This window comes from Taeniopygia guttata, chromosome 28 (assembly GCF_048771995.1).
Source record: "Taeniopygia guttata chromosome 28, bTaeGut7.mat, whole genome shotgun sequence".
Classification (NCBI taxonomy): Eukaryota; Metazoa; Chordata; class Aves; order Passeriformes; family Estrildidae; genus Taeniopygia; species Taeniopygia guttata.
In genome coordinates this window covers 3,458,773-3,482,781 of record NC_133053.1, presented here as the reverse complement: position 1 = coordinate 3,482,781, position 24,009 = coordinate 3,458,773, and the positions used below count along the sequence as shown (strand labels likewise).

At 52.8% G+C, this 24,009-nt stretch overlaps 3 protein-coding genes across 8 annotated transcripts in view; 2 read left to right on the top strand and 1 right to left on the bottom strand.

Annotated features, from left to right (window-relative positions):
• The window catches only part of LOC100219508 (DNA-binding protein RFX2), a 73,151-nt gene extending 58,578 nt beyond the window's left edge, over positions 1 to 14,573 (top strand). For 5 of the 6 annotated variants that reach the window (XM_030256646.4, XM_030256649.4, XM_030256648.4 and 2 more), the window contains 10 exons: positions 1,719 to 1,834; positions 2,582 to 2,700; positions 2,989 to 3,101; positions 5,242 to 5,393; positions 6,376 to 6,473; positions 7,727 to 7,876; positions 9,057 to 9,265; positions 9,578 to 9,731; positions 12,238 to 12,280; positions 12,634 to 14,573. In XM_030256646.4, the coding sequence (XP_030112506.3) occupies positions 1,719 to 1,834; positions 2,582 to 2,700; positions 2,989 to 3,101; positions 5,242 to 5,393; positions 6,376 to 6,473; positions 7,727 to 7,876; positions 9,057 to 9,265; positions 9,578 to 9,731; positions 12,238 to 12,280; positions 12,634 to 12,740 (1,261 nt within the window). In that variant the 3' untranslated portion in view covers positions 12,741 to 14,573. The remainder of the gene's footprint in view (positions 1 to 1,718; positions 1,835 to 2,581; positions 2,701 to 2,988; positions 3,102 to 5,241; positions 5,394 to 6,375; positions 6,474 to 7,726; positions 7,877 to 9,056; positions 9,266 to 9,577; positions 9,732 to 12,237; positions 12,281 to 12,633) is intronic. The other variant, XM_072919422.1, reaches the window with a different exon arrangement.
• A 927-nt stretch (positions 14,574 to 15,500) lies between these two features.
• On the top strand, positions 15,501 to 20,219 carry LOC105758935 (uncharacterized). The gene is made up of 4 exons (XM_072919465.1): positions 15,501 to 16,882; positions 17,378 to 17,385; positions 17,630 to 17,852; positions 19,040 to 20,219. The coding sequence occupies exons 1-4, from the start codon at positions 16,658 to 16,660 to the stop codon at positions 19,940 to 19,942; spliced, it is 1,359 nt and encodes a 452-aa protein (XP_072775566.1). The 5' UTR covers positions 15,501 to 16,657; the 3' UTR covers positions 19,943 to 20,219.
• A 1,090-nt stretch (positions 20,220 to 21,309) lies between these two features.
• On the bottom strand, positions 21,310 to 23,159 carry IFI30 (IFI30 lysosomal thiol reductase). Its single transcript, XM_030256651.4, has 7 exons — positions 22,993 to 23,159; positions 22,205 to 22,384; positions 22,062 to 22,136; positions 21,892 to 21,987; positions 21,664 to 21,816; positions 21,518 to 21,586; positions 21,310 to 21,434 (listed from the first exon to the last, which is right to left on the bottom strand). The coding sequence occupies exons 1-7, from the start codon at positions 23,110 to 23,112 to the stop codon at positions 21,369 to 21,371; spliced, it is 759 nt and encodes a 252-aa protein (XP_030112511.4). The 5' UTR covers positions 23,113 to 23,159; the 3' UTR covers positions 21,310 to 21,368.
• Positions 23,160 to 24,009: the final 850 nt, after the last annotated feature.

The following is a 24,009-nucleotide window of genomic DNA, read 5'->3' as shown; positions in this document are numbered from 1 at the left end:
CCCCCAGGCCCTTCCCAAACACTCAGCAGGTCCCTGGGATTTGGCTCCACTTAGGAAGTTCAAACCAGGTGAAAAAATTGAGAGATTCGACAAATCAAATTAAAACAGACGATAGATTGTAGTTAAACAACTTGTTTACAAGATAGAGTTTTACACCTTAGCTGAAAAACTTTACAAAATAAGTTTATATACATTGTTATAGTGTTATAAGTTTATATACACTGTTATAGTGTTATAAGTTTATATACATTGTTATAGTGTTATAAATTTATATACATTGTTATATACATTGTTATAGTGACAATGTTAGTGATAGCACCTTGCATACTTCACTGTACACAGCAATGGATTAACAAAACCATCAAAGACATTTTTCCGTTCAAGAGAGAGGGGGAAATTTGGGAAATGGATTTGTAGGGAATTCTCAGAGTCTGACAGAAGGCTCACACAGTGTGCACCTGTATGCAAACCTGAGATCAGAAATGCTGTCTTAGAAATGCCATGGGATAGGACAGACATTGTTGAGAGAGAAATGGAAATAGACACAAGTTTCAAAGGGTGGTTTTGCAAATCAGACTGGATACTTTGGAGAAATAGAACTGTGAAAGATTCATTGTAGTAGGACCCACAAAGAATAATTTTAGATGATTGGCTTTAAGGCATCTACAGCATGGTGTGGCTAAAGCTGATAGGCCAGAAAACATTTATAGTGTATTGTAATTAGGAAATAGTTAACTTCTGATTGTGATGGTGTGAATTACAACATCTGTATTGTCTCACCCTTCACATGAGACTGAAAATGGAATAAAAGTTGTTAAAATGCCTCTCAGTTGCCCCATCTCAGGGTCAGAAAAGGTTGCTGAAGAACCAGAGCCAAGCTCTGGAAGGGTCCAAAACCTATCCCAGGTAATGCCCCATCCCTGGAAATCTTCAAGGCCAAGTTGAATGAGACTTGGAGCAACCTGTTTTAGTGGAAGATGTTCCTGCTCACTGCAGGGGCTTGGACCAGATGGCCTTTAAAGGACTTTTCCAACCCAAACTCTTCTGGAATTCCATGGAATGAGATTTACCTGCCGATTCTCCTTGCCAGTGGCATGTTCCACCCTGTGTGCCACCTTTCACAGATTCCCTGCAGCCAAAATGTTTTAGGATCTCAGTTATGGAGAAGCTGGTGCCAAATCAGTGTGAAGGACCTGTGAGCTTGTGCTGTATTTGAGTAGATTTTGGGGGTTTGGATGTTTTTCTATGCAAAATGCAAGTTAAATAGTGTCATGCTTAGTCTTGTGCCTGAGTAATTTTAAAGATAAAACCCAGTGTAGAAAGGGATTTGGAATTGCCTCCTGCAAGCACGGACACTTCTGGTTGTTGCTGAAGTGCAGAAGGAGCAGAATTTATTTCTTCAGCTCCCAAACAGAAAGTAAATGCAAAAGTCAGTGCTTGAGACAGAGTCTGCCCTGGAACCCACTGCAGCTCTGCTTCTCTTTTTTGGTTGTTTGGTGTCACCAAACTTCTTAGCTCCTTTAATTCTGTCTTGGGGGAGCATTTCTAAAGGAGCTTCTCATTTCTCCTCCATTTGAGTCCACAGTATAAATGACCAACATGTTTGCCTTGAATGTACCAACCACTCCATGAACTCACAGATCTGTGCTCTAAATAACATACAGGTGTTTTCTCCTGTCTGTGTGGATCTAATCCATCCTAATTCTGATGGGATTTAGGTACAGAGCAGCCCAGAAGATGGATGGGATGGCAGAGGGTGCCTCCAACAGCAACCCCCACACCACACCCGAGCAGTCAGTGGCTGCTCAGTGCCAGCACCACCAGCAGTTCATAGGTGAGGACTCCTTTGCCGATCAATTATTCCACATCAGGGATTTTGGCTTTAAGGGGAAGGTTTTATCCAGCAAGTTTTGACTTTCCTAATAAATCTACAGCATTTTATTTTTTTCATATATATATATTTTCTATATAGGATGTGTTCTGTAGGTTTTTGTAGTGTCACACTTGCTGAGTTCATCTGCTGACTCCTGTCTCCCCAGGAAGGCTTTTTCCTTGAGCTCAGGGGTCTGTTGGGTCCCTCATAGTATGTTTTTAATCAATCTGGTTTTATTTAAATTCCATGGCCAGAGGGGGAAGCAATTCCCTTCCTTGCAGAGGCTGCAATGGGGATCTGGGTGCAGGTGATCCATACTGAGCTTCTCCTTTTGGATTTGCTGCTCCTGGATCTGTGTCTCCATCACAAATCCCAGCTCCTGACACCTCTGCTGCCCGATTCTATTCCCCATTGTACTCCTTAAATAGCAGAGAGACATTTTCAGGGAAATTCTAATGGATGGTAGATGAGGATAATGTTTTCTTATTTCTTTTATTACAAACAGAAAGGAAATATTTTCCTTTCCTCACTGAATCCACTGGGCTGTGGGTGTTTGCTTTTTCTCAGTATAAATCAGGGGAAAGGACTAAATGATCTCATTTTTCCTGTCTCATCCCAGCTGGAACAGGAAAGAGCCTCCAGTGTCAGCAGCACCTTGTGCTTTGAGCTTTCCAAACCCTCACTATCTTTCCCAATTTCTTTTCCCAGATGTAACCCATGTCTTTCCTGAGTTCCCAGCCCCTGATCTCAGTAATGTCCTCTTACAAGAAGGTTTCACCTTGAACGACGTGAAAACCCTGCAGGTTCTCTACAGGAGGCACTGTGAGGTGATTGTGTGCAATATTCTTTGGGGATTATTTGTCATTGATTTATTAACTGATGTGGGACATCACTCAAGTGACCAGCTCATATCCCACCCTTAGAAAAAGCTGGGAATGCTTCATTTGCCAGGAATTACAACCCAAATATTGATTTTTTTTCCCCACTGTGTGACCTGTTTTATGTTAAGTTGGTTACCACAGCAGTGCCGGTTCTGTTGTTTTTCATGTAAATTATTTACTGTGAATGGCAGCACTGCAGCTGAGTGCTCACCCCGAGGTGTTCTTTGCTGTCAGGCCACTTTGGATGTGGTGATGCACCTCCAGTTCCACTACATCGAGAAGCTGTGGCAATCCTTCTGGAGTCCCAAGGCACCCCCTAGTGATGGCCCCACTGCTCTGCCTTCCAGGTACTCCATTGCTTGCACACACATCTCTTCTTAAGATGCATGAAGTGTTTTTAGGCTTTTTGGGAGAGAATTTGGGAGCATTTTCTGCAGAGCCACAACAGAGAGAGTTGGAAGTGTTTAATATTGTAATGCAAAGTTCAGAGCTCTGGGGAAGGGCCTGCTCTGATTAGAGAATTGTGGGGTCACTGAGGTTGGAAAAGCCCTCTGAGATCATCAGATCTTGAGGTCTTGGGGCATGGGTTGGACTCGATGATCTTTAAGGCTTTTCCAACCTGGTCATTCTGTGAATTCTGTGAGTCTGTCCATCAACCCAGCACTGCCATGGTCACCTCTCAGCCACATCCCCACATGCCACATCCCCACCTTTTTGGACACTTCAAGGGATGGTGACTCCACCACTGTCCTGCACATCCTCTCCAATGCCTGACCACTCTTTCAGTGAAGAAATTTTCCCTCATATCCAATCTAAACCTCCCCTGGGGTGACTTGAAGTCTGATTCCTCTCATCCCTGTCCCTTGCCCTTCCTGCAGCAGAGGGGATCCTGCTTTCCCCAGGGCTCAGGAGCAGGGGTGATGATTCCCTGCTCAGATTTTAGGGACTCTCTGAGCTTTTAGGGATATCCAGACTGACTCTCTGCCTTCCCTGGCTGCCCAGACCTGTCAGTGCCTCGTGTTTTGAGGCAGATCATTGCAAATAAAGCTGTTTTAATCTTTTCACTCCTGCCTGGCTCGTTGCTGTGCCTCTTCCTCATTCTTTATGCATTGGGAGCTGCTGCCAGAGGAATGGAAATAAGTGAAAACAGAGAAAATTGAAAAAGTGAAGGTTTCTTCTTAAAATTTCTATCACAAATCTGTCCACTCTTACTGAGGCTATAAAGATGAAGGTTTTCTATTCAGAAGAAAAATGGTAAAACATTGAGTAATAAGGGAAAATCCCTCAAAAATCAGTAGAATATGGCCCTGTAGATGTTGCCCAGGGGATATTTTCCTGCAAGGAGTCACTGCAGCTGTGTTTGCTTGGTTTAAAATCTCATTTTTTTGAGGGAACTGCTGCCAGGCAGATTGCAACACCCCGAGAGCTGTTTCTAGGTACACAGGAGAAACTGGAGGCAGATTTTGTACAGAGCTCTTACAGCTCTGCCACTAACCTGGAGAGGTAAATAACACACTCCCTCCCCTTCTGAATATATAAATATAAGTACAAGCCCCAAATATTAGGGAGGTGGCACACTGAAAGCATGAGAAGAAGGATGCACTTCACAGCAGGTTTCCTGACCTGTTTCTCCAGGTGGGATTTTCCAGGAGTTATGCCCAGGGAGTTCACCACTAAAATTTTGCAGGCTGAGGCTCCAAGTTCCCCTTTAGAGCATGTCCAAGGCTTGGCTGTAATGATTTTGATGGGCAAAAAGACCCTTTCCATGGGGAAAGACCCTTCCAAATTCCCAATTCCCAGCATAATGTGTGGGTGAGCAGCTCTGCTGTGATGCTCTGGCGGTGAATTCAGGTTTCAGCTCTTTCTGCTTGCTGTGTAACAGATATCTTGTGCCTTTATACATCTACAAAATGAAAATAATGGAAGCTGGATTGACCCCAGTCAGTTACAGACAATATGTTCTGTTCTCATCCACACATTCAGTCTCCTTCCTTCTGAAAATGTTCAGTGTTTGGAGGGGTTAAACACCTTGAAAACATCTCAGTATCAGCTCATCTGCCCCTACAGTGGCTTCAGAGTTTTTGTCCCCAGTGCTGTGGCTCAGGAGGTTGAGAGCAGAGGGGTGGGAAGGTTTGGGGACAGCTGGGGCTGGCAGGAGGATCCAGCTGAGCCTTTGCTGGCTGAGCTGGAGCTGAGCTCCCACGTGAACAGGGCTGTGAGAGGCAGTGAAGCTCAAAAGGGACAAGGGGAAGGCAGGCCAAGCAGCAGGAGTGTGGATTTGAGGGAAAACTGCTCCAAGCTCTGGCCCCAAGGACAGGGAGATGCTGGCAGAGACAAGACCTGTATGAGCAGTCAAACGTTTCCTTTAGCAAGGCACACCAACATGTTTTTTTCTGCTGAAAACTGGAGTTAGCAATGCAGAGGGAGGGGGAAAGCACTGAAGGCAAACCTGCTGCTAACTCTGTCTCCTTCCTCCTCCTCCTGCAGTGAAGAGGAACCCGAAGGGACCCTCCCAAAGGACAAACTGATCACCCTGTGCAAGTACGAGCCCATCCTCAAGTGGATGAGGAGCTGTGACCACATCTTGTACCAGGCCCTGGTGGAGATCCTCATCCCTGACGTGCTCAGGCCAGTGCCCAGTGAGTACCCCCAGCCCCAGCTGAGTCTGTTCTCACTCTGGCTACCACTTGCCACAAAGATTTCCACTGTAAAAACCCACTTGGAGGCGTTCTGGCTAAAATAAAAAGGCAACAGCAGTGTTCCTCCTGCAGCATTGCTCTGGGGGGATATTTTGTACCCCCTGGGATATCCTCTCCCTTTTAAATTTGGTGTGTTGCATATCACATCTCCTGATTTTGGCCAGGAGTTTGGATATGGGAGCTTTTTGGGATGTGCCTCCTTGAAGGTCTTTGCACAGGACCATCCTGTCCCTGACTGCACTCCTGGAAATTAGGAGTCAACTTTTTGGGAGATTAATAATGGGGTATTGAGGATTTTCTCTCTGATTTGGATTCCCAAATGTCCCTCTGAAGGCTGTCACAAGCTGGGGCACAAGGGTGTTTTTGAAGAGTGAATTTCAATGCTTGAAAAATGCTCAGAAGGGCCATGAGCAAGAAAAGGACAAAAGAAAATAAAAATAATTAAAAAAACCATAGAAATGTTTAGGTTGGAAAATACCTCTGGGAACATTAAGTCCAATTGTCATAAGGATAAGAGGAAGATAAGGATAAGAATAAGAGTACGAATAAGAACAAGAATAAGATAGAATAAGAATAAGAATAAGAATAAGAATAAGAATAAGAATAAGAATAAGAATAAATAAGAAAGAAAAATAAGAAAAAAGAAAAATGAATAATAAAAAAGAAAAAGATCTCTAAGATCATAAAGTCTAATTGTCATAAGGATAAGAGTAAGAATAAGAAAAAATGAAAAAGAGAAATGGAAAAGAAAAAGAATAATAATAATAGTTTGAGTAATGACATGAAAGAATAATTTGGGTGCATCAACCCAGCTGATTTCCTTGATGCTGCGTTGCCATCTCAGCTCTCCCAGCAGTCCTAAGCTAGAAAATGGCAGCCAAAAATGCCAAAATGCCACAGCCCAGCCTTTGTGACTTTGCAGGCACGCTGACCCAGGCGATCCGGAACTTTGCCAAGAGCTTGGAAGGGTGGCTGATGAATGCCATGAGTGAATTCCCCCCCCAGGTCGTGCAGACCAAGGTGAGCAGAGATGGGCCCAGTGTGTGTCTGCATCTTGCAGAAATTCCTGCTGTTTTTTTTTTTCACCGGCACAGTGCAATGGTTGAGTGTGAAGCAAAATCAGCCAGGAGTGGGAGGACAGGTGGGGCAGTTCCTTTGTGCCAGAAGCTCCAATTGTTGTGTGCTTCCATGAATAGATTTTGAGTGATCAGACAGCTCATGGAGCCTTTCCTGTGTCCTGAAATTGCAGATAAAGATTTATGGCAGAAGATCATAGAGCCAGAGCTCTATCCTGAGCTGGAAGGGACCCTCAGGGATCATCACAAACCCCTGGCCCTGCACAGACACCCCAACAACCCCACCCTGAGCATCCCTGAGAGCTCCTGGAGCTCTGGCAGCCTCGGGGCCAGGACCATTCCCTGTTATCCCTGCCCTGGAATGAGGCTGTCCTCCTGGAAATCACAGGAGTGAGTGGCATTGCCCCAAGGCTCCTCCTCTCCTAAAGCCAGGGATTCTTGCTGCCTCTTCCCACCTTACTGATCTCTGCTGGAGGCAGAGTGTGAAAACCTGGTAGCTTAAAGAGAATAAATAATGGAATCATAGAATGATTTAGGTTTGGGTCCTTCCAGTGCAGTTCTACCTGGTGGAGCATTGTGTGGCCCAGGCAGCCAAGGAGATGTGATGGGCGAGGTCAGAATCCTTTATTCCCTACAAACCAACCCAAACTGAGCAGCACCTAAAGAGACACCATTGGTTCACAAACCACACTGTGCCCTCAACATGTTTTACAACCACCTGTGCCTAAGGACTGACCAAGTTGTACCTGGCACAAGGCTTAGGTTGGAGATGACCTTTAGGATGATTTGTGTCCCAGCACTGCCCAGACCAGCACTAAACCATGTCCCCAAGCTGTGCCCACACGTTTTTTGAGCCCTTCGGTGGCTGGTGACTGTGGTGTCAGAATCCTTTATTCCCTACAAACCAACCCAAACTGAGCAGCACCTAAAGAGAAACCATTGGTTCACAAACCACACTGTGCCCTCAACATGTTTTACAACCACCTGTGCCTAAGGGCTGACCAAATTGTACCTGGCACAAGGATTAGGTTGGAAATGACCTTTAGGATGATTTGAGTGCCAGCACTGCCCAGACCACCACTGAACCGTGCCCACAGGTTTTTGGAGCCCTTCCGTGGCTGGTGACTGCCCGTGCTGGTGCGTGCAGGGCTGGGCAGGCAGCAGAGCATGCCCTGCAGCCCCTGTGCTGTGTTGCAGGTGGGGGTGGTGAGTGCCTTTGCCCAGACCCTGCGCAGGTACACGTCCCTGAACCACCTGGCGCAGGCGGCGCGCGCCGTGCTGCAGAACACGTCCCAGATCAACCAGATGCTCAGCGACCTCAACCGCGTGGACTTCGCCAACGTGCAGGTAACCCACGGGCTGGCTGCTCCTCACCTGCCCCATGGCTGGGCTCCACAGCCAGCCCCTCTGCTGCTAGCCCTGCTCAGTCCCCACTGCTGGAACCCACCTGAATCAGCTGGGGAAGAAAAGACTCAGGGGTGACCTTATCACTCTCTGAACTCCCTGAAGGGTGGCTGTGCTCAGGTGGGGTTGGGCTGTTTCTCCAGGAACTGACAGAACCAGAGGACACAGCTTCAAGCTGCCCCAAGAAAAATATAGGTTGGATATTTGGAAGAAGTTTTTTTCTTTGAGGAACTGCAAAGTTCAGTGGGAGTGGAAGGACACTTCATCCTTCTTTGCTGGGAAGAATCAGCCTCCTCCTGGAGAACAGGAATATTGCAAGGGTTTAATGAAGGAAAAGCCTGAGGGATGAGAGCCTCCCACAGCTGGGCTTTGCTGGGAGCCAGTCTCTGCCTTTCAGGTTCCTTTAATATAGAAATAAAGACAGAAAGGGTGAAATATAGAAATAAAGAAAATATAGAAATAAAGAAAGAACTAATAAAGAAAGGGTGGTAAAGTTCTGGAATGGTCTGCCCAGGGAGGTGGTGGAGTCATCATCCCTGGATGTGTTTAACAAAGCCTGGATGTGGCACTGGGTGCCAGGGTTTAGTTGAGGTGTTCAGACTTGGTTGGACTCGATGATCTTGGAGGTTTCTTCCAACCCAGTGAGTCTGTGAACAAGGTGACGGGTTTGGTGTTGCTTTTCCAGGTGAATTTTCCACCTCACTGTGGAAAAGGAGCTTCTGTAAGATTCACAGATCATTAAAGCTGGAAAAAACCTCCAATACCATCCAGTCCAACCTTCAGCTGAACCCCACCATGCCCACTAAACCGTGTCCCCAACAACTCATTTTCTGAACACTTCCAGGGGTGGTGACTCCACCACTTCCCTGGGCACCCCATTCCAATTCTTTACCACTTTTCCAGCAAAGAATCAAGTGCTACCAACAATTATGGAGTTCTAAAAATGCTGTGGTCCAGACAGATCAGAGGGGCCATGATTCAGAGCTGGTTTGCGGCACTTTCCTGCTAGAAAATAACTCCTGGGTTGGGATACAACACCATGCAGGCCTGGCTTGAGTAACTGTGAGCCTTTCTTCCAAGCAGGAGCAGGGCATGAGTAACCATGAACCCTTCCTCTGAGCAGGAGCAGGCCTCGTGGGTGTGCCAGTGTGAGGAGGGCATGGTACAGAAGCTGGAGCAGGATTTCAAGCTGACTCTGCAGCAGCAGAGCTCTCTGGACCAGTGGGCCAGCTGGCTGGACAATGTGGTCACTCAAGTGCTGAAGCACCACGAGGGCAGCCCCAGCTTCCCCAAGGCAGCCAGGCAGTTCCTGTTGAAGTGGTCCTTCTACAGGTACATTTTCTTTCTCATTTTGGGGGTATTTCTGCACGAGAAAGAGCTCCTTGAGGCATGTGAAGAGATCCTTGAAAAGCCAAGGCCAAGTTCTTTACTCCCATGAAACTCTGCTTAACTGTGGTTCTGGAATCCTTTCAGGACAGGGACAGGATGCCTCATAAATTAATTTCTTTAAAGTGTTTTGTTACTTTTGGGTCAGAGGCAGAGACAGCACTGAGTCCCACAGTCCCACCAAGGTCCAGAATTCACATCAGCCATAGCACAGGTGTAAAACTCAACCCAAATTTCTGATTCCTGCCCAATTCCCAGCTCCATGGTGATCCGTGACCTCACCCTGCGCAGCGCCGCCAGCTTTGGCTCCTTCCACCTGATCCGCCTGCTCTACGACGAGTACATGTTCTACCTGGTGGAGCATCGAGTGGCCCAGGCCACAGGGGAGACCCCAATTGCTGTCATGGGAGAGGTGAGACTCCTTTATTCCCTACAAACCACCCCAAAAGAAGCAGCTCCTCAAAAGACACCACTGGTTCACAAACCGCACCGCGCCCTCGGCTTCTTTTGCAACAAAAATTATTTATTGAGTTTTTTGGCACAAGGAGAGAGCTGCTGGAGCATCTTCCCTGAGCTGCTGTATTGTAAATGCAGGTGAACCCAATGGGAAGAAATGACGATGTCTGACTCAATTCAGAAGGCTGAATTATTTCTTTATTATAACTATGCTAAAATACATTAATATACTATATAAAAGGAGGATACTAAAACTACATACTGCTTTCTCTGACTCTAACACAACTTGTGACCCCCTCTGAGAGCCCAGCCCCAGGTGGGTTGGACTGGCCATCAGGCTCAAATAATCCTCACCAGAATCCAACCAAGCACTCACCCCAGGTAAACAATTCTCCAAACACATTCCACATAGGAAAAACAAGGAGCAGAAATAGAAATTGTTTTCTCTTTCATTTCTCTCTGTGCACCTCTATGAAAAATCCTGATAGGGAGAGAAATGTGCATGCCACACGGGTGGGTTTGGGGTGGTTGAGCATCATTTGGGCTCTGGAGGCCTGGAGGAGGGAGGGAGAGGATTTCCCGACTTGTCTGCACCACGTGTGACTGCCAGCCCTGACTTTGGGACTCCTGACAGGGCAAAGTCCAGCTCAACCAAGCAAAAATGGCCCAAAAGTTGCTGCAGAAACTGAATTTCTCCAAGCCTCTACAAACTCCAGAATTACATGCACAGTCAGCCACTCCCTCCATTTTTGAGGTGAAGAAGAGGATGATGGGGCTGTTTGGGCTGTTTGTGAGGGTTTGGGGTTTTTTTCGTTCACAGCAAGTCTGGTGCCTGCCTTGCAGGCAGGTCCTGTCCTGCCTAGCTGGAGCCACATCCAGTTTTTCCCTCAGAAATACAGAGTTAAAAGCCCCAGATGAATTTGTGACAGCAATGCTGAAATTACTGTGAGTTTAAAACTGAGCCCACGTGCTCAGAACTGATCTCATTTGCTCCTTGAAGCTTCCACAGAGCTCATGCAGCATCCAGGCAAACCAAAGGCTGTTGGTTCTGCCTTCCCTCCCCCTCGCCACTGCTCCAGCTGCAGTGCTCAGTTCCCACTATTCCCTGCAAAACCTCCACCTTCAGTGATATTAAAGGAACCTGAAAGGCAGAGACTGGCTCTCAGCTGTTGGAATCTGAGGTATTGATGATTCCCAGATTGTAGAAAGTCTCTGTCTTTCAGCCCCGTTGCCAAAGCAGAAGCCATAATTGGTCTGTGCTGTTTCAAGGTTGTTTATTCTGTTTATCTCTAACATGTTCTGCTGCCCTGCCGCAGCTCTGTCCTGCAGGGCAGCGTGTGGGGCTCTGCCCTCAGTGGGATGGTACAAACATTAAATACCACAAACTACCTGTGCTGGATTTACAATAACGTGCCAATATCTGTCACCTACGTTGGACAGTGTGTCCCCAGCCTGAACCAACAGAAAAATGCCAACACCACAGTGAAACATGGAGGGCATGAAGAAGGAGAAAAAGGACAAGACACACCCAATTTCCTCCATCTTGTCCCCTTTGGACCCCTTATTTAGAATCCTAAAATTTTACTTTTGCACCCGTGCCACAGTTAATTATTACTTATATCAAACACTCAGAGCTTGTAATTCATCCTGTAAGATTGAAAACTCTTTTCCATGGACAGAGATCACAGCCAGTGTCTCTGGGGGCTCTGTCCAGGGGGGTTCCTGACCCCTGCCAGGGTCCCAGACCTGCCAGGGCAGCCAGAGGGAAGCCCTGGACTCCCACCCAGCAAAGCCCAGCTGTGGGAGGCTCTCATCCCTCAGGCTTTTCCTTCATTAAACCCTTGCAATATTCCTGTTCTCCAGGAGGAGGCTGATTCTTCCCAGCAAAGAAGGATGAAGTGTCCTTCCACTCCCACTGAACTTTGCAGTTCCTCAGCTCCTGCTCCTGCCCAGCTTTCCATGACCTTTCAGCGTTGTTGTTGCAGCAGTTTGGTGTCTCAGACCTCACCATTGAGAGGGACACCACATCTGCAGAGCCAAGGAGCTCTCTGGTTCCACCTGGCACCACGGCCTGGCTGGCCAAACTCTCTCTGCCATCACTGCAGAGGCTTTGCAGAGAGGTGAAGGTGGAGTCCAGGACAGGGGAAATGCCTGAGAGGTGGAAAGGGCTGGAGAAAAGGCACCACTTTTGCCTGTAGCAACACTTGGTCATCACCTGGGAGATGGAAAAATTCCCATCCTTTCATTCTCCCTTCATTCCAGAGCTAAATCCTGCCCTGGATTGTTGTGTGTGGTGTGTGCCAGAGGTTTAAATGGCAACAGAACGCTTTTCCCCCAAACCCTGTGGTTGGTTTAATTTCTGCTCTCCACCACCAGCACTGGTACTCACAGTCTCTCCTGGGTGGTAGAAATTGTCTGGCACCCCAAAGCCTCACTGACCCCTTAACTCCTTTTTCTTTCAGTTTGGTGACCTCACATCCCTGTCCCCGACTCTGCTGGACAAAGGTACCCCGGGGATGGGGATGGGATGGGATGGGATGGGATGGGATGGGATGGGATGGGATGGGATGGGATGGGATGGGATGGGATGGGATGGGATGGGATGGGATGGGATGGGATGGGATGGGATGGGATGGGATGGGATGGGATGGGATGGGATGGGATGGGATGGGATGGGATGGGATGGGATGGGATGGGATGGGATGGGATGGGATGGGATGGCTGTGGGATGGGATGGCTGTGGGATGGGATGGCTGTGGGATGGGATGGCTGTGGGATGGGATGGCTGTGGGATGGGGAGGGAACCCCGTGCTGCCTCTTGCAGCCCCGTGCCCTGCTCTGAGCCGTGTCCTTTGCAGATGACATCGGCGAGCTGGGCACGGAGGTGGAGCCGGAGCGGGCGCTGGGGGAGCCGCTGGTGAAACGGGAGCGCAGCGAGCCCGGCCACTCCCTGCAGGACATCTGACAGCGGGACTGCCCCGAGCCAGGCGGGGCTGCCCCGGCTGCGCCTCCCGGAGCTGCGTTATTATAGTGCCTCTTAGTTTCTCTTTATGTTTACTCGTGTTTGAGGATGGGCTGAGCCGGTTTGGCTGCCAGTGCCCCTCCAGAGTGGAGGGAGAAGCTCCAGAGTCTGCTCTCAAGGGATGGAAGGCTCTGTGGTCAGCACGGGTGGGATGTGCCTGGCTGGAGGAGCTGGCCTGGCTCTCCAGCCTGAGCGAGGCTTTGGCAGGGAAGGTGCTTTGGGTTCCTTCCCCACGTCTCAGACTTCACTGTGATACAAACTTGAACCAATCAGTGCCCAAGAAGAAGGAAAAATACCCGGCCCTTCTCCTGCAGCCTTTCCAGAGGAGCTTTTCCTGGCTCTGGCTTTGCCAAATCCCTTGCCCCGGGGAGCTCAGGGCAGTTGTGTCCCCTGTCCCCCTGGGAGAGGCTCCAGGCTGCACATCCCGGCGGGCACAGCCGTGCTCTGGGACTATGGGATGGGCATTCCCACCTGCTTCCACGTCTCCCCAGCTTGGCACTTCACCCCAATGCTCCTGGGATGCCATCAGGCCAACTCAAGATACCAAAGGACTCGAGGCAGTGGCAGCTGGAGGCAGAGCTGTTTGTGTTCCCAGTGCCGTGATGCCTGGGGGCAATCCCATGGCAATCCTGTGATTATCCCGTGGCAATCCGGTGGCAATCCCCATCCTCCACGATGCCCAGGCAGATGGGAACTGGTCCCACATCCTGGGTGAAATGAACAGGGCTTTTGCCTTTATTAATGTTCAGCTCTTTATTAAAAGATCAGCTGGGCAGGGGGCTCAACACGGAGCCCACCCCCGCTGTTGGAGCTTTTTCCAGGGGGGAGAAGGGGTGTCTGTCCCTGAAGTCTTTGTGGCACACTGAAGGGTGAAGAGGTGTCCAGATTGGAGCTGAAGTCCCAAACAGATCAGCAACTGTCCCCTCTTTTTTCCTCGTGGCACCCTGGTAGCCCAAGGGTGCAGAGGTGTGCAGCCTGCTGCGCCCTCTCCTTTCCTCCTGCTAACACCAGGAACGGCTGTCTCTTTATTCCCACAGCCCAGTCCGGTCCCCTGCAGGCTCTGGTGACAGGTCAGACACAGACTGGGGATGGGGTTCCCTTTTCCATAACCAGCACACCCATCCAGCCCCCTCCTCTGTGCCCAGCCCCCCATTTAGGGGTGTTTTCATCCCCAAAACCCCCTCCCACCATTCCACAGGTCTATTTGCATCCCAGTCCTAGAATGGCAGTGTGGCTGGGGGGGTGTAGGTGATCCCCAGGTGGTTTAGAGAAATCAAACAGAGCAATTAGCTAATTAACATTTCAATATCAGTACTTAGCTCAAGCCAGCAGTGTCCCAGTATTGCCATGGGAACCAGGAAGGTTTTTTTGTTCATTACGTTGGGGTTTGTGAAATTCCCACCCCACGTCCCGCTCTGGAGGGGCTGGAGCAGGGGCGAGGGTGTGACCACAGTGCCTTAGGGTGGGCCTTGTTCCCATTTCCCCAGCTCTGGGTGGGCTGGCACAGACCCCACAGGGGTCAGCACTCCGCTGGCATTTCCCTTTCTGCATCCCTTTGGCTCCCCTGGGGCTGAGCTGGGGGAGCTCTGCAGGGTTTTTCCCCCTCCCCATGTCCTGTGGGGTCTGTGCTGACATGGATTGCCCTGGGGTGCTCTGGGCTGCACTGGGGTGCTGTGGGCTACAGGGCAGACGAGAGGGGGGATCTGTCATCCAGCTAAACTGCAAAACAAAGCCCTGGGGCAAATGTCTCTGTGAATAAAGGCCGTGTCATAAATAGCTTTTATTTTTATGGTTTCTAATGATGCCGTGTTTGGTGTGAGCTTTTCCAGGGGTCTCGTGTGCATTTGCCTAGCAGAGTGTATTCTACCCAAATCTCTGATTTTCTCGTTCCCAGTGGCACAAAAGTGCTGTGGCACTTTCAAACACGTTCCTAATGGCAAGTGAAATGAGAGTGTGTGCAGTGGCACATCTTCCCTCTGTGCTGCTCTGCCAGGGTGGTTTGTCTGTAAATGCCTCACATGGAAGTGGCAGGAGAGACTCAGATTTAAATGTACATAACCATGAAAACCCCCCAGGTCAGAGTCCACACTTGGGATCCTGCTGATGAGATAAGAGAGTCTAAAAAAACAAATGAGCAACCAAATCTTGACTGCCCTGCTCCCACTGAGGGCCAGAGGAAGTTCAGCTCTTCCTCCAAGGGAAGCCAGCGTGCAAAGGAGATGCTCTGGAGCTCTGCAGCAGCGTGTGAGGAGGCTGGAGCAGCACCCAAACCCCCTCCACACAATTCCCAGCTAAAGCTGAACAGCAATAAATGTGTATCCAATGCTCAGGCCTGCACAAGGAGTGTCGTGGTCCCTTTCTGTGATCCCTGATTTCTCCTGTGATCCCTGAGAGGTGCCAGGAGATGCTGCAGCAGCCCCGGGGGGATGCAGGAGCTGCCCAGGGCAGGGGGATTAAAGCAGTTTGGGGTCTGCAGCAAGGCAGATCCCCCTGGAGAGCAGCTGGTGTGTCAGATAACCCAGAGGGGAGGAGAGGCTGAAGGATTAGACTGAGCACAGGGCCACAGGAGGATTTTCTAATTAAGCTTCCAGACTAATGGAGAGGATGGAAGCAGTGAGGATGGGAGGGATGTGAGCAGTGCTGGGTCATTCCTGCTCTGACCCCTCAGGAAGGTTCAGCCTCTCTGCCTTTGCTTCACTCTCCCTCTGGATTAGGCCCAGACAGAGCCTCGTCCTTTGGGAATCTCAGGTCTGGAAGCAGGAGATTATTTCCCCCCGGGGGAGCTGGGCAGCACCTCCTGACCCTGAGAAAATCTGCTCTAACCACAAAGCAAACACAGCTCAAAATCCTCCTGTGAGCACCTACACACACACCCCCCATCCTCAGCCTGCCTCTGGCTCCATCACCCCTCCCAGATGGGCAAATCCTGCAGAGATTTCAGCACAAGCATCCCAGGATTTCATCTCCCACCTCTTCCAACACAGGGAACACCAGGAGGTGGCAGGAGAAGGGGAGGTGGCCACCAAGCCCGGGGAAATCAGGGCCACAACATTCCCGAAGCAGTTGGACATTGCCAGTCCCTGGGGCTCATCCCAGAGGGCAGCCTGGGATCTGGGCAGGGTGGCACAGCCCAGGGGGTGCCCGAAGGGCAGGGGACACTGCAGTGCCACCAGCCTGGGGGTGCTGCTGCTCTGGGACAGCCAGGAGTGCCTGGCACAAGGAGAGAGCTGCTGGAGCATCTTCCTGAGCTGGTGGGTTTGGGGTTTGAGGTGGTTGAGCATCATTTGGGCTTTGGAGGCCTGGAGGAGGGAGAGAAAGGATTTCCCCACTTCTCTGCACCATGTGTGACTGCCAGCCCTGACTTTGGGACTCCTGGCAGATGAGGCAGGAGGAGCCCGGCCGGTCCCAGGGCTCAGCTGGGGCAGTTTAACCACAAACAGGTTTCACCTTGAGCCGGCAGTGTGGGGGCAGGTCCACAGCCACCCCTGCAGCTCCTTCAGGGCGTGTTTATAAACCCACACCCCCCTCAGCTCAGGGGCTTTCTCTCTCTTTCCTTTTATTTTTCCCCCTTTTTTTTCCTTTTTTTTTTTCTTTTATTTTTTTTTCTTTCCTTCTTTTTTTTTTTATTTTTTTTTACCTTTGTGTTTTGGGAGCTGAGGGGCATTTGGGAGTTGCTGCCTCAGGGTGTTTGGGATATACTGCTAGAGCTTAGAATTTCCTCCCTTCCAGTGCTCCCAAGCAGGTAAGGACACAACCATCACCTCCTCCAGTGCCCCTGCCCTGGGCTGGCTTTGGGGGCTGCAGCCCAGGGCTGGGGTGTCCCAGCTCTGTCCTTGTGTGTCACATCCCAGGCACGGGCAATGTCCTCACTCGGCTCTGGAGCGCCCTTGGGGCGCAATTCCCAGCCCAGCTGCGGCCCCCCAGTGCCAGCCCCAAGGAATTCCCTCCTGGCACAGCCTCTCCCTCCGCCCTGGAGCTGCTCCCTCGCCCTGCTGGGCCAGGAGGACATCGTGGAGAGCTACAGCAGGTACGTGGGACGGCTTGAAATGAACAGGGCTATGCCTTTATTAATGTTCAGCTCTTTATTAAAAAGATCAGCTGGGCAGGGAGCTCAACACGGAGCTCACCCCCCCTGTTGGAGCTTTTTCCAGGGGGGAGAAGGGGGAGGAGGGTGCAGAGTCTGTCCCTGGAGTCTCCGTGGCACACTGGTAGCTGGAGGTGAAGAGATGTGCAGTGTGTATCTGAAGTCCTGGCAGATTGTCCTCTCTCCCTCCTCTCCTTTTCCTCCTCTCCTCCTCTGCAATCCGAAGGGTGAGGGGATGTGCAGACCCTGCTGCCGCAGTCCAGCAGCAGCTGTCCCCTCTCCTTCCCTCCTGCTAACCCCAGGAATTGTTGTTCCTTTATTCCTGCTTCCCACAGCCCAGTCCGGTCCCCTGCAGGCTGTGGTGACAGGTCAGACACAGACCAGGGATGTGGTTCCCTTTTCCCCAACCAGCACACCCATCCAGCCCCCTCCACTGTGCCCAGCCCCCCATTTAGGGGTGTTTTCATCCCCAAAACCCCCTCCCACCATTCCACAGGTCCCTCTGTTTGCATCCCAGTCCTAGAATGGCAGTGTGGGTGGGGAGTGTAGGTGATTCCCGGGGGTAATTAGCTAATTAACTTTTCAATGTCAGAGCCAAGTGTCCCAGCCAGGCTGAGCCCTGCCCCTGCACGTTTGTCCCCGAGGGCTGTGTCCATGTGTCCCCTGGCTCTGGGAGGTGTTTGGTGCAGCCTGGCTCTGCTGGGAGCCTCTGAAGCTGGTGGCTGTCCCAGGCCAGCAGCTGACCGAGCCCTGTGTCCCCACGCTGTGCCAGCAGCTCCTGCGAGCTGGGGGTGGCCCTGCTGGAGCGCTCCCGCTCGGGCCCCGACCCGCAGCTGGTGCGCAGGATCGTGGCCCAGGTGGAGTTCTACCTGTCCGACGAGAACCTGGCCAAGGACGCCTTCCTCCTCAAGCACGTGCAGAAGAACAAGATGGGCTTCGTCAGCATCAAGCTGCTGACCTCCTTCAAGAAGGTGGGTGCCTCCTCCGGGCTGTGTCCTGGTGCTGCAGGGCCGGGCTCTGCTCGCTGCCCAGGGCAGCGGGGAAAGCTCCTCACTTCACCTCTTCTACCATGGACTGCTCTGGAACCATCATCCCTTCACCAAAACCCCAGGGGAGTGCTGGTGGTGTGGAGGGAGTGGCTCCTTGCCACTGCTCCTGGGGACACCGGGAGTGTGCAGATCCCAAAGCTGCTCAGCAGAGGGGGAATATTGCCCTGGGGGTGTTGGATGGGGTCACAGCCTGCCTGGGGAGGGGTTAGTGTAGGAATGTGCCCCTTTTTGGCGGCGTAAACGAGTTACCCTTTGTCCCCTAAAAAAGGAAAAAAGCCCAGAAGTTTCTCTCCTCAATTTGGTTAAAAGACACCTCATAGGACCTTGGGGACTTCACCTCACACTTAAGGATAACTGCTTGGACAGGAGCCAAAAAGTCCTGCCTAAGCAATTCCCTCGAAAAGAAGAGAACAAAAGAAGTAAATCGCTTTTGTGAAGTTGTTTAGCAGGAGCAAATACGTCTTGTCCAGGCTCAGTTTTTCTCCGTAAAGAGCTTTTTTATTTTTGCCTTTTATTAAAACTTTTTGTTTCCAACACTGTCACAGGAGCCATCCTGCTGCTTTTATGCCACCTGAGGTAGCTGAGCTATCAAGGGTATAATGCTTATTTCTAATAAATATTATATTTATTATATATAATATATATTTATTATATATAATATATTATATTTATTATATATAATATATTATATATAATATTTATATTTATTATATATTTATTATATATAATATATAACATATATTGTATATATTATATATTATATATATTTATTATATATAATATATTATATTATATATTATATAATTATAATTATATTATATATATAATATAATATATATAATATATATAATATAATATATATAATATATAATATATTATATAGAATAAATATATAGTATATATAATATATAACATATATATTTATTATATATAATATTATATTTATTATATATATTATATAATATATATTATATATAATATATATAATATATTATATATATTATATATAATATATATTTATGATATATAATAAATTTCTAATTTATTTATAATGCAGAAGTTTAGGTTGGGGGATGTGGAGTGATGGGGGTTCCTCCCTCTCTGCACAGGTGAAATACCTGACCCGGGACTGGCGCCTCACCCTCTACGCCCTCAAGTTCTCGGCGCTGCTGGAGGTGAACAAGGAGGGCACCAAAGTCCGGCGGCGCCTCCCCATCCCCGAGGACCTGCTGAGCGTCCCCCCCAGCAAGCTGCTGCTGGCCTGGGAGCTGCAGCCGCGGGAGCAGGACCTGCCCGTGCAGAAGAACTTCCTGGACACCATCACTGGGATGTTCAGCCCCTTCGGGCCCATCGCCTCCATCCGCCTGCTGCGGCCGGGCCGCAAGCTGCCCTCGGACGTGCGCAGGTACTCCTCGCGCTTCCCCGAGCTGCTGAGCCGCTGCTGTGCCCTGGTGGAGTACGAGAGCCTGGAGAGCGCCCGCAGCGCCGCCGAGAGCCTCGGGCACCGCGACTGGCACAGCCTCAGGGTGGTGCGGCTCTGCGGCAAGGCGGGCAAGAAGAAATCCGGGCAGGAGCGGCCGGCCTGGAAGGTGCCAGCCCCGGCTCGGCCCTTCGCCCGCAGCCCGGGGGATGCCCTGCCCAGCGGTGCTCCCCAGCCCGGTGCTGCCTCGGGGTCGCTGTCCCTCCTCCTGAACCAGGACCTGCTGGCACCGGCCTGGCCTGGCGGCGACTTCCCGCCGGAAGATTCCAGAGCTTTTCCCACCTCGCTGCTCCCCGGCAAGGGCTTCCCTCCGCTGGGGATGGGCACCGAGAGCCGCCCGGGGAGCGCCGCGGGCTCCTGGACACCCTGGGGCAGCGCTGGCCTCTGTCCCAAAGCTGCCCCCAGCGATGCCCAGTGGGTGTCCGAGCCCCTCGGGCTGTGGGACGGGGTCCTGCGCCTGCCCCGCGGCCCCGAGGGCACCCAGGGCTTCGGCAGCGGCTTCGGGAGAGAAGAGCTCGTCCTCCGGCGCTGAGATTTGTTCAGATTCAGGGTTAGGGCTTGTAATTGTCTTTCTTTTCCCTTCTTCTTTCGAGTGGAAGACTTTTCTCTGGTCCTGCGAGCTGTGGGCAGTGGCAGTGCAGCTGATCCAGGGGACAGAATTTTGGGGCAAGGACGATGCTCGAGGCAGACGCTGAGCAGCAGCAGGGGCTGTGCTGTGCTCATGCCAGTGAGACTGTGCTTGCTCAGGGCCAGAGCTGGGTTTGGGGTCCAGGTTTTGGATGAGAAATGGACAATAAAGAGAGATTAAGTTTCCAGGCACTCTCTGGTTGATGCTGGTTTTTTTTTTTAATTGTTTTTTTTTTCACCTCATCTTTCCATGTCTTGCTGCTGCCTGAGGTGCAGCCAGACAATGGAAAGAGGGTCCCTGCCTGCCTGCAGCTGCCTCCCTTGCTGCCCTTGGGGTGTTGGGGGCACTGAGGGGTGCCCAGGACAGGTGGGCCACGTTGGCTGAGCCTGAGAGAGACAAGAGTGATGGCTGTGGTGGCAGGGCCGTGGTTCCTCCTGGCTCTTGTCTGCTCAAGGCTCTCTGGCATCTCTCAGGATTGAACGTGGGGTCCTCCTGTGTCCCCCTGTTCCCAAAGCCTCCCCAGCTCCTCTGGGAAAGGGTTAAGGGAGGCCACAGGAGTCTGCCAGTGCAAGTGCCCGTGGTCTGTGCCCAGAGCTGGGATGTGGAGGGATGAGTCCCATCCTGCAGGGCTGGAGGGGAGGATGGGGTCACACCTCGTGAGAGGAGAGCTTTGAGGGCAGTCCCTGCAGTCAGGAGCCTCTGGGATGAGGATGAGGGAGATGGAAAGCAAAGCAAGTGTGGGTTCTGGTGCCCACCACCCAGCCAGGACCCTGGCACTGAGCTGTTCTACAGGTAGTGAGGAGAATTCGCTGGATCAGGAATTCCTTGTCCTTGTGGTAAAATTCATCCTCCATACCCCAGCTGGGAATGGCCTCTTCTGGGGCAAGCAGGTCTGGGAAATTCCTGAGAATTGCTTGTCATGAGTGCTCAGGGAGCCACCAGGAAAGATGCCATCCTAAACCTGCTGCTGGGAATGGAGAAGAACTGGTGGGAACTGGGGTGGTCTTGGCCCTGGTGCTCCTGAAATGGTTGAGTTTAATGCTGTCATTAGGAGAAGAAAGATGGATACTGGAGCTGCTTCCCAAGACTTGGAGAGAGGAAATGTTCTGCTGCTCAGCAGAGTTCCCTGGAATCTTCAAGGGGCTTCTTTGGGAACCTCTGGAGCAGGTAATTCCCAGGTCTGGAGGTCAGTGCCCCTTTCCCCTTCCCACTGTGGCAGGGCAAAAAACACCCCCTCCCTGCTCCCCTACCACACCACTCTGGATCCTGGCGCTTTTCCATAAAAATATCCTTTTTATTGGCCTCTCTGCCTGTGCTCCCACCACGTCCCTCAGCGCCTGCAGCCAGACGGGATCTTCGTGGCCTTGGAGCCCCCACAGACTTCAGGCTTCTCCCCCTGCCAGAGAGCAGCCGTGAGAGCCCCAGCAGGGATGGGGACGTGTCCCCAAGCCCTGCTGTCCCCGCAGAGCCTCGTCCCACCTGGTAGAGCTGGCAAACCAGCCCCAGCAGCGAGGCCTCTGCCTGTGCCTGCAGCTCGTCCGTGTGCTTCTGTGGGGGGACACGGGTGTCAGGGGGTCCCCAGGGTGTCCCAGCCCCGCCTGGCACCCAGTGCCCCCCTGCCATACCCCATTGACGGTGATCCAGGGCACGTACTGGTGCGGGGGGTGCAGCGCCTCGGTCACTTGGGCGTTGTGGTGCATCAGGGCCACCCCCGTGTCCCCCTGCACGCAGGCGCTGATGCGGCCGCTGTCCACCTCTGGGGCATAGATCTGCAGGCACTGCCGGGCACAGGGGCGGTCAGGGGACAGGGGTGTCCCCATGTGGGGCGCTGAGGGGCAGGGAAGGGGACATACAGCCTCCAGGTTCTTGGTGACGGAGCTGCCCGCCTCCAGGCAGAAGATGACGGGGAAGTAGGTGCTGAAGTTCTTGGCCTCGTGCATCAGACAGGCCTGCGGGGACAGGGCGGGCGGTGAGGGGCCGCTGGAACCCCCCGTGCCAGCACCGTGGGAACGGGGACCGTCACCTCCATCATGTTGCCCAAGCATTCCTCGGGGCCGTGCTGGCACTGGAAGTCCAACTTCCCGCTGACGTTCCTCTCCTGCGGGACCGACCGGTCTGAGCGGCGCTGGCAGCACCGGGGCGAGCGCCGGGAGGGCCGGCTCCTACCTGGGCGTTGCCGTAGGGCACCAGGGTGATGTTCAGCATCTCTTCGGGCAGCAGCAGCCAGGTGGGGAAGAGCTTCAGCACCAGGAACTCGCGGCAGGCCGGGCACAGGCTCTCGTAGTACAGGCTCAGCTCCACGGGCGCGGCCGCGGGGTGCGGGAGGCTGGGGCAGCGGCTCTCCACCTGCACACGGGGAGGTTTTGGGGTGCACGGCGGGGTGTGGCTGCCACCCTCCCGTCCCTGTGTCTGTAGGGATGGGGCAAAGCTCTGGGATGCAGGGAAGAAGGGGATGAGGGTGTGCAGGGCTAGAGGGAAGTGAGAGTGGCCGGGAGCTTTCTGCTGCATCCTGTGCGTGGCCAGCACCCAGCGCTGGGGCTTTCCACCAGAACTTCCCCAAAACATTTCAGGGAAAAACAAATTTAGACCAGGACATGCCTGGGTGGGGGTATGGCCCAGCACCCAGTGCCAGGGGGAAGCTGCAGTCCCATGGGGCCCACAGGGCGCTGTCACCGCCCGGGTTTGTTTGGGGCAGAATAAGCCGAAAAGCGGTTTTACACTTAAAAAGCAGAAGCGGCAGCTGGGGAAGGAGCGCGGGCACGGTTCGGCTGGACCACAGGCGTTCCCCAGGGATGCTGGGGAATGCCGGAGTGCCCGTGTGGCAGCCGAGGCGCTCTGGATGTGACAGCCGCTGGCACTCGCAGCTGGCACTCGCTCCAGCCCTGTCCCCGCGCACCGGGTGACCCTGCCCTTGTCCCCAGCTGTCCCCAGCCCCGGCACAGCTCGGCTCTGACCTGGCAGGCGGCAGCGACGTCCCGCGAGCTGCACCAGCGGTGGGCAGGGCGGTCACAGCCCAGCGCCGGGGCCAGCACGGCCAGCAGGGCCAGCACGGCCGGCGGCACCGCGGGGGCCATGGGGACACCGGGGCGACGCGGAAATGAGCCCGGCCCAGCGGCGACTTTTAAGGCTGAGCTGTGCCCGCCTCCCTGCCCGGCCTGCCTGCCCGTCCTGCCCTTCCTGCCGCCGCCTCCCGTGACGCCGCCGGTCCCGGCCCCGGCCCCGGTCCGGTGTCCCGCGGGCTGCGGCGGGACCGGCACCGAAACCCAGCCCGGAGCAGGGAACGGTACCGGCACCGAAACCCAGCCCGGAGCAGGGAACGGGGCTGGTACCGGTACCGAAACCCAGCCCGGAGCAGGGAACAGGGCCGGTACCGGCACTGAAACCCAGCCCGGAGCAGGGAACGGGGCCGGTACCGGCACTGAAACCCAGCCCGGAACAGGGAACGGTACCGGCACCGAAACCCAGCCCGGAGCAGGGAACGGGGCCGGTACCGGTACCGAAGCCCAGCCCGGAGCAGGGAACGGGGCCGGTACCGGTACCGAAGCCCAGCCCGGAGCAGGGAACGGGGCCGGCACCGGCACTGAAACCCAGCCCGGAGCAGGGAACGGGGCCGGTACCGAAACCCAGCCCGGAGCAGGGAACGGGGCCGGTACCGAAACCCAGCCCGGAGCAGGGAACGGGGCCGGTACCGGCACTGAAACCCAGCCCGGAGCAGGGAACGGGGCCGGTACCGAAGCCCAGCCCGGAGCAGGGAACGGGGCCGGTACCGAAGCCCAGCCCGGAGCAGGGAACGGGGCCGGTGCCGGTACCGGTACCGAAACCCAGCCCGGAGCAGGGAACGGGGCCGGTGCCGGTGCCGAAGCCCAGCCCGGAGCAGGGAACGGGGCCGGTGCCGGTACCGGTGCCGAAGCCCAGCCCGGAGCAGGGAACGGGGCCGGGGCCCGCACGGCCGCCGCTGGCTGCGGGTGCCG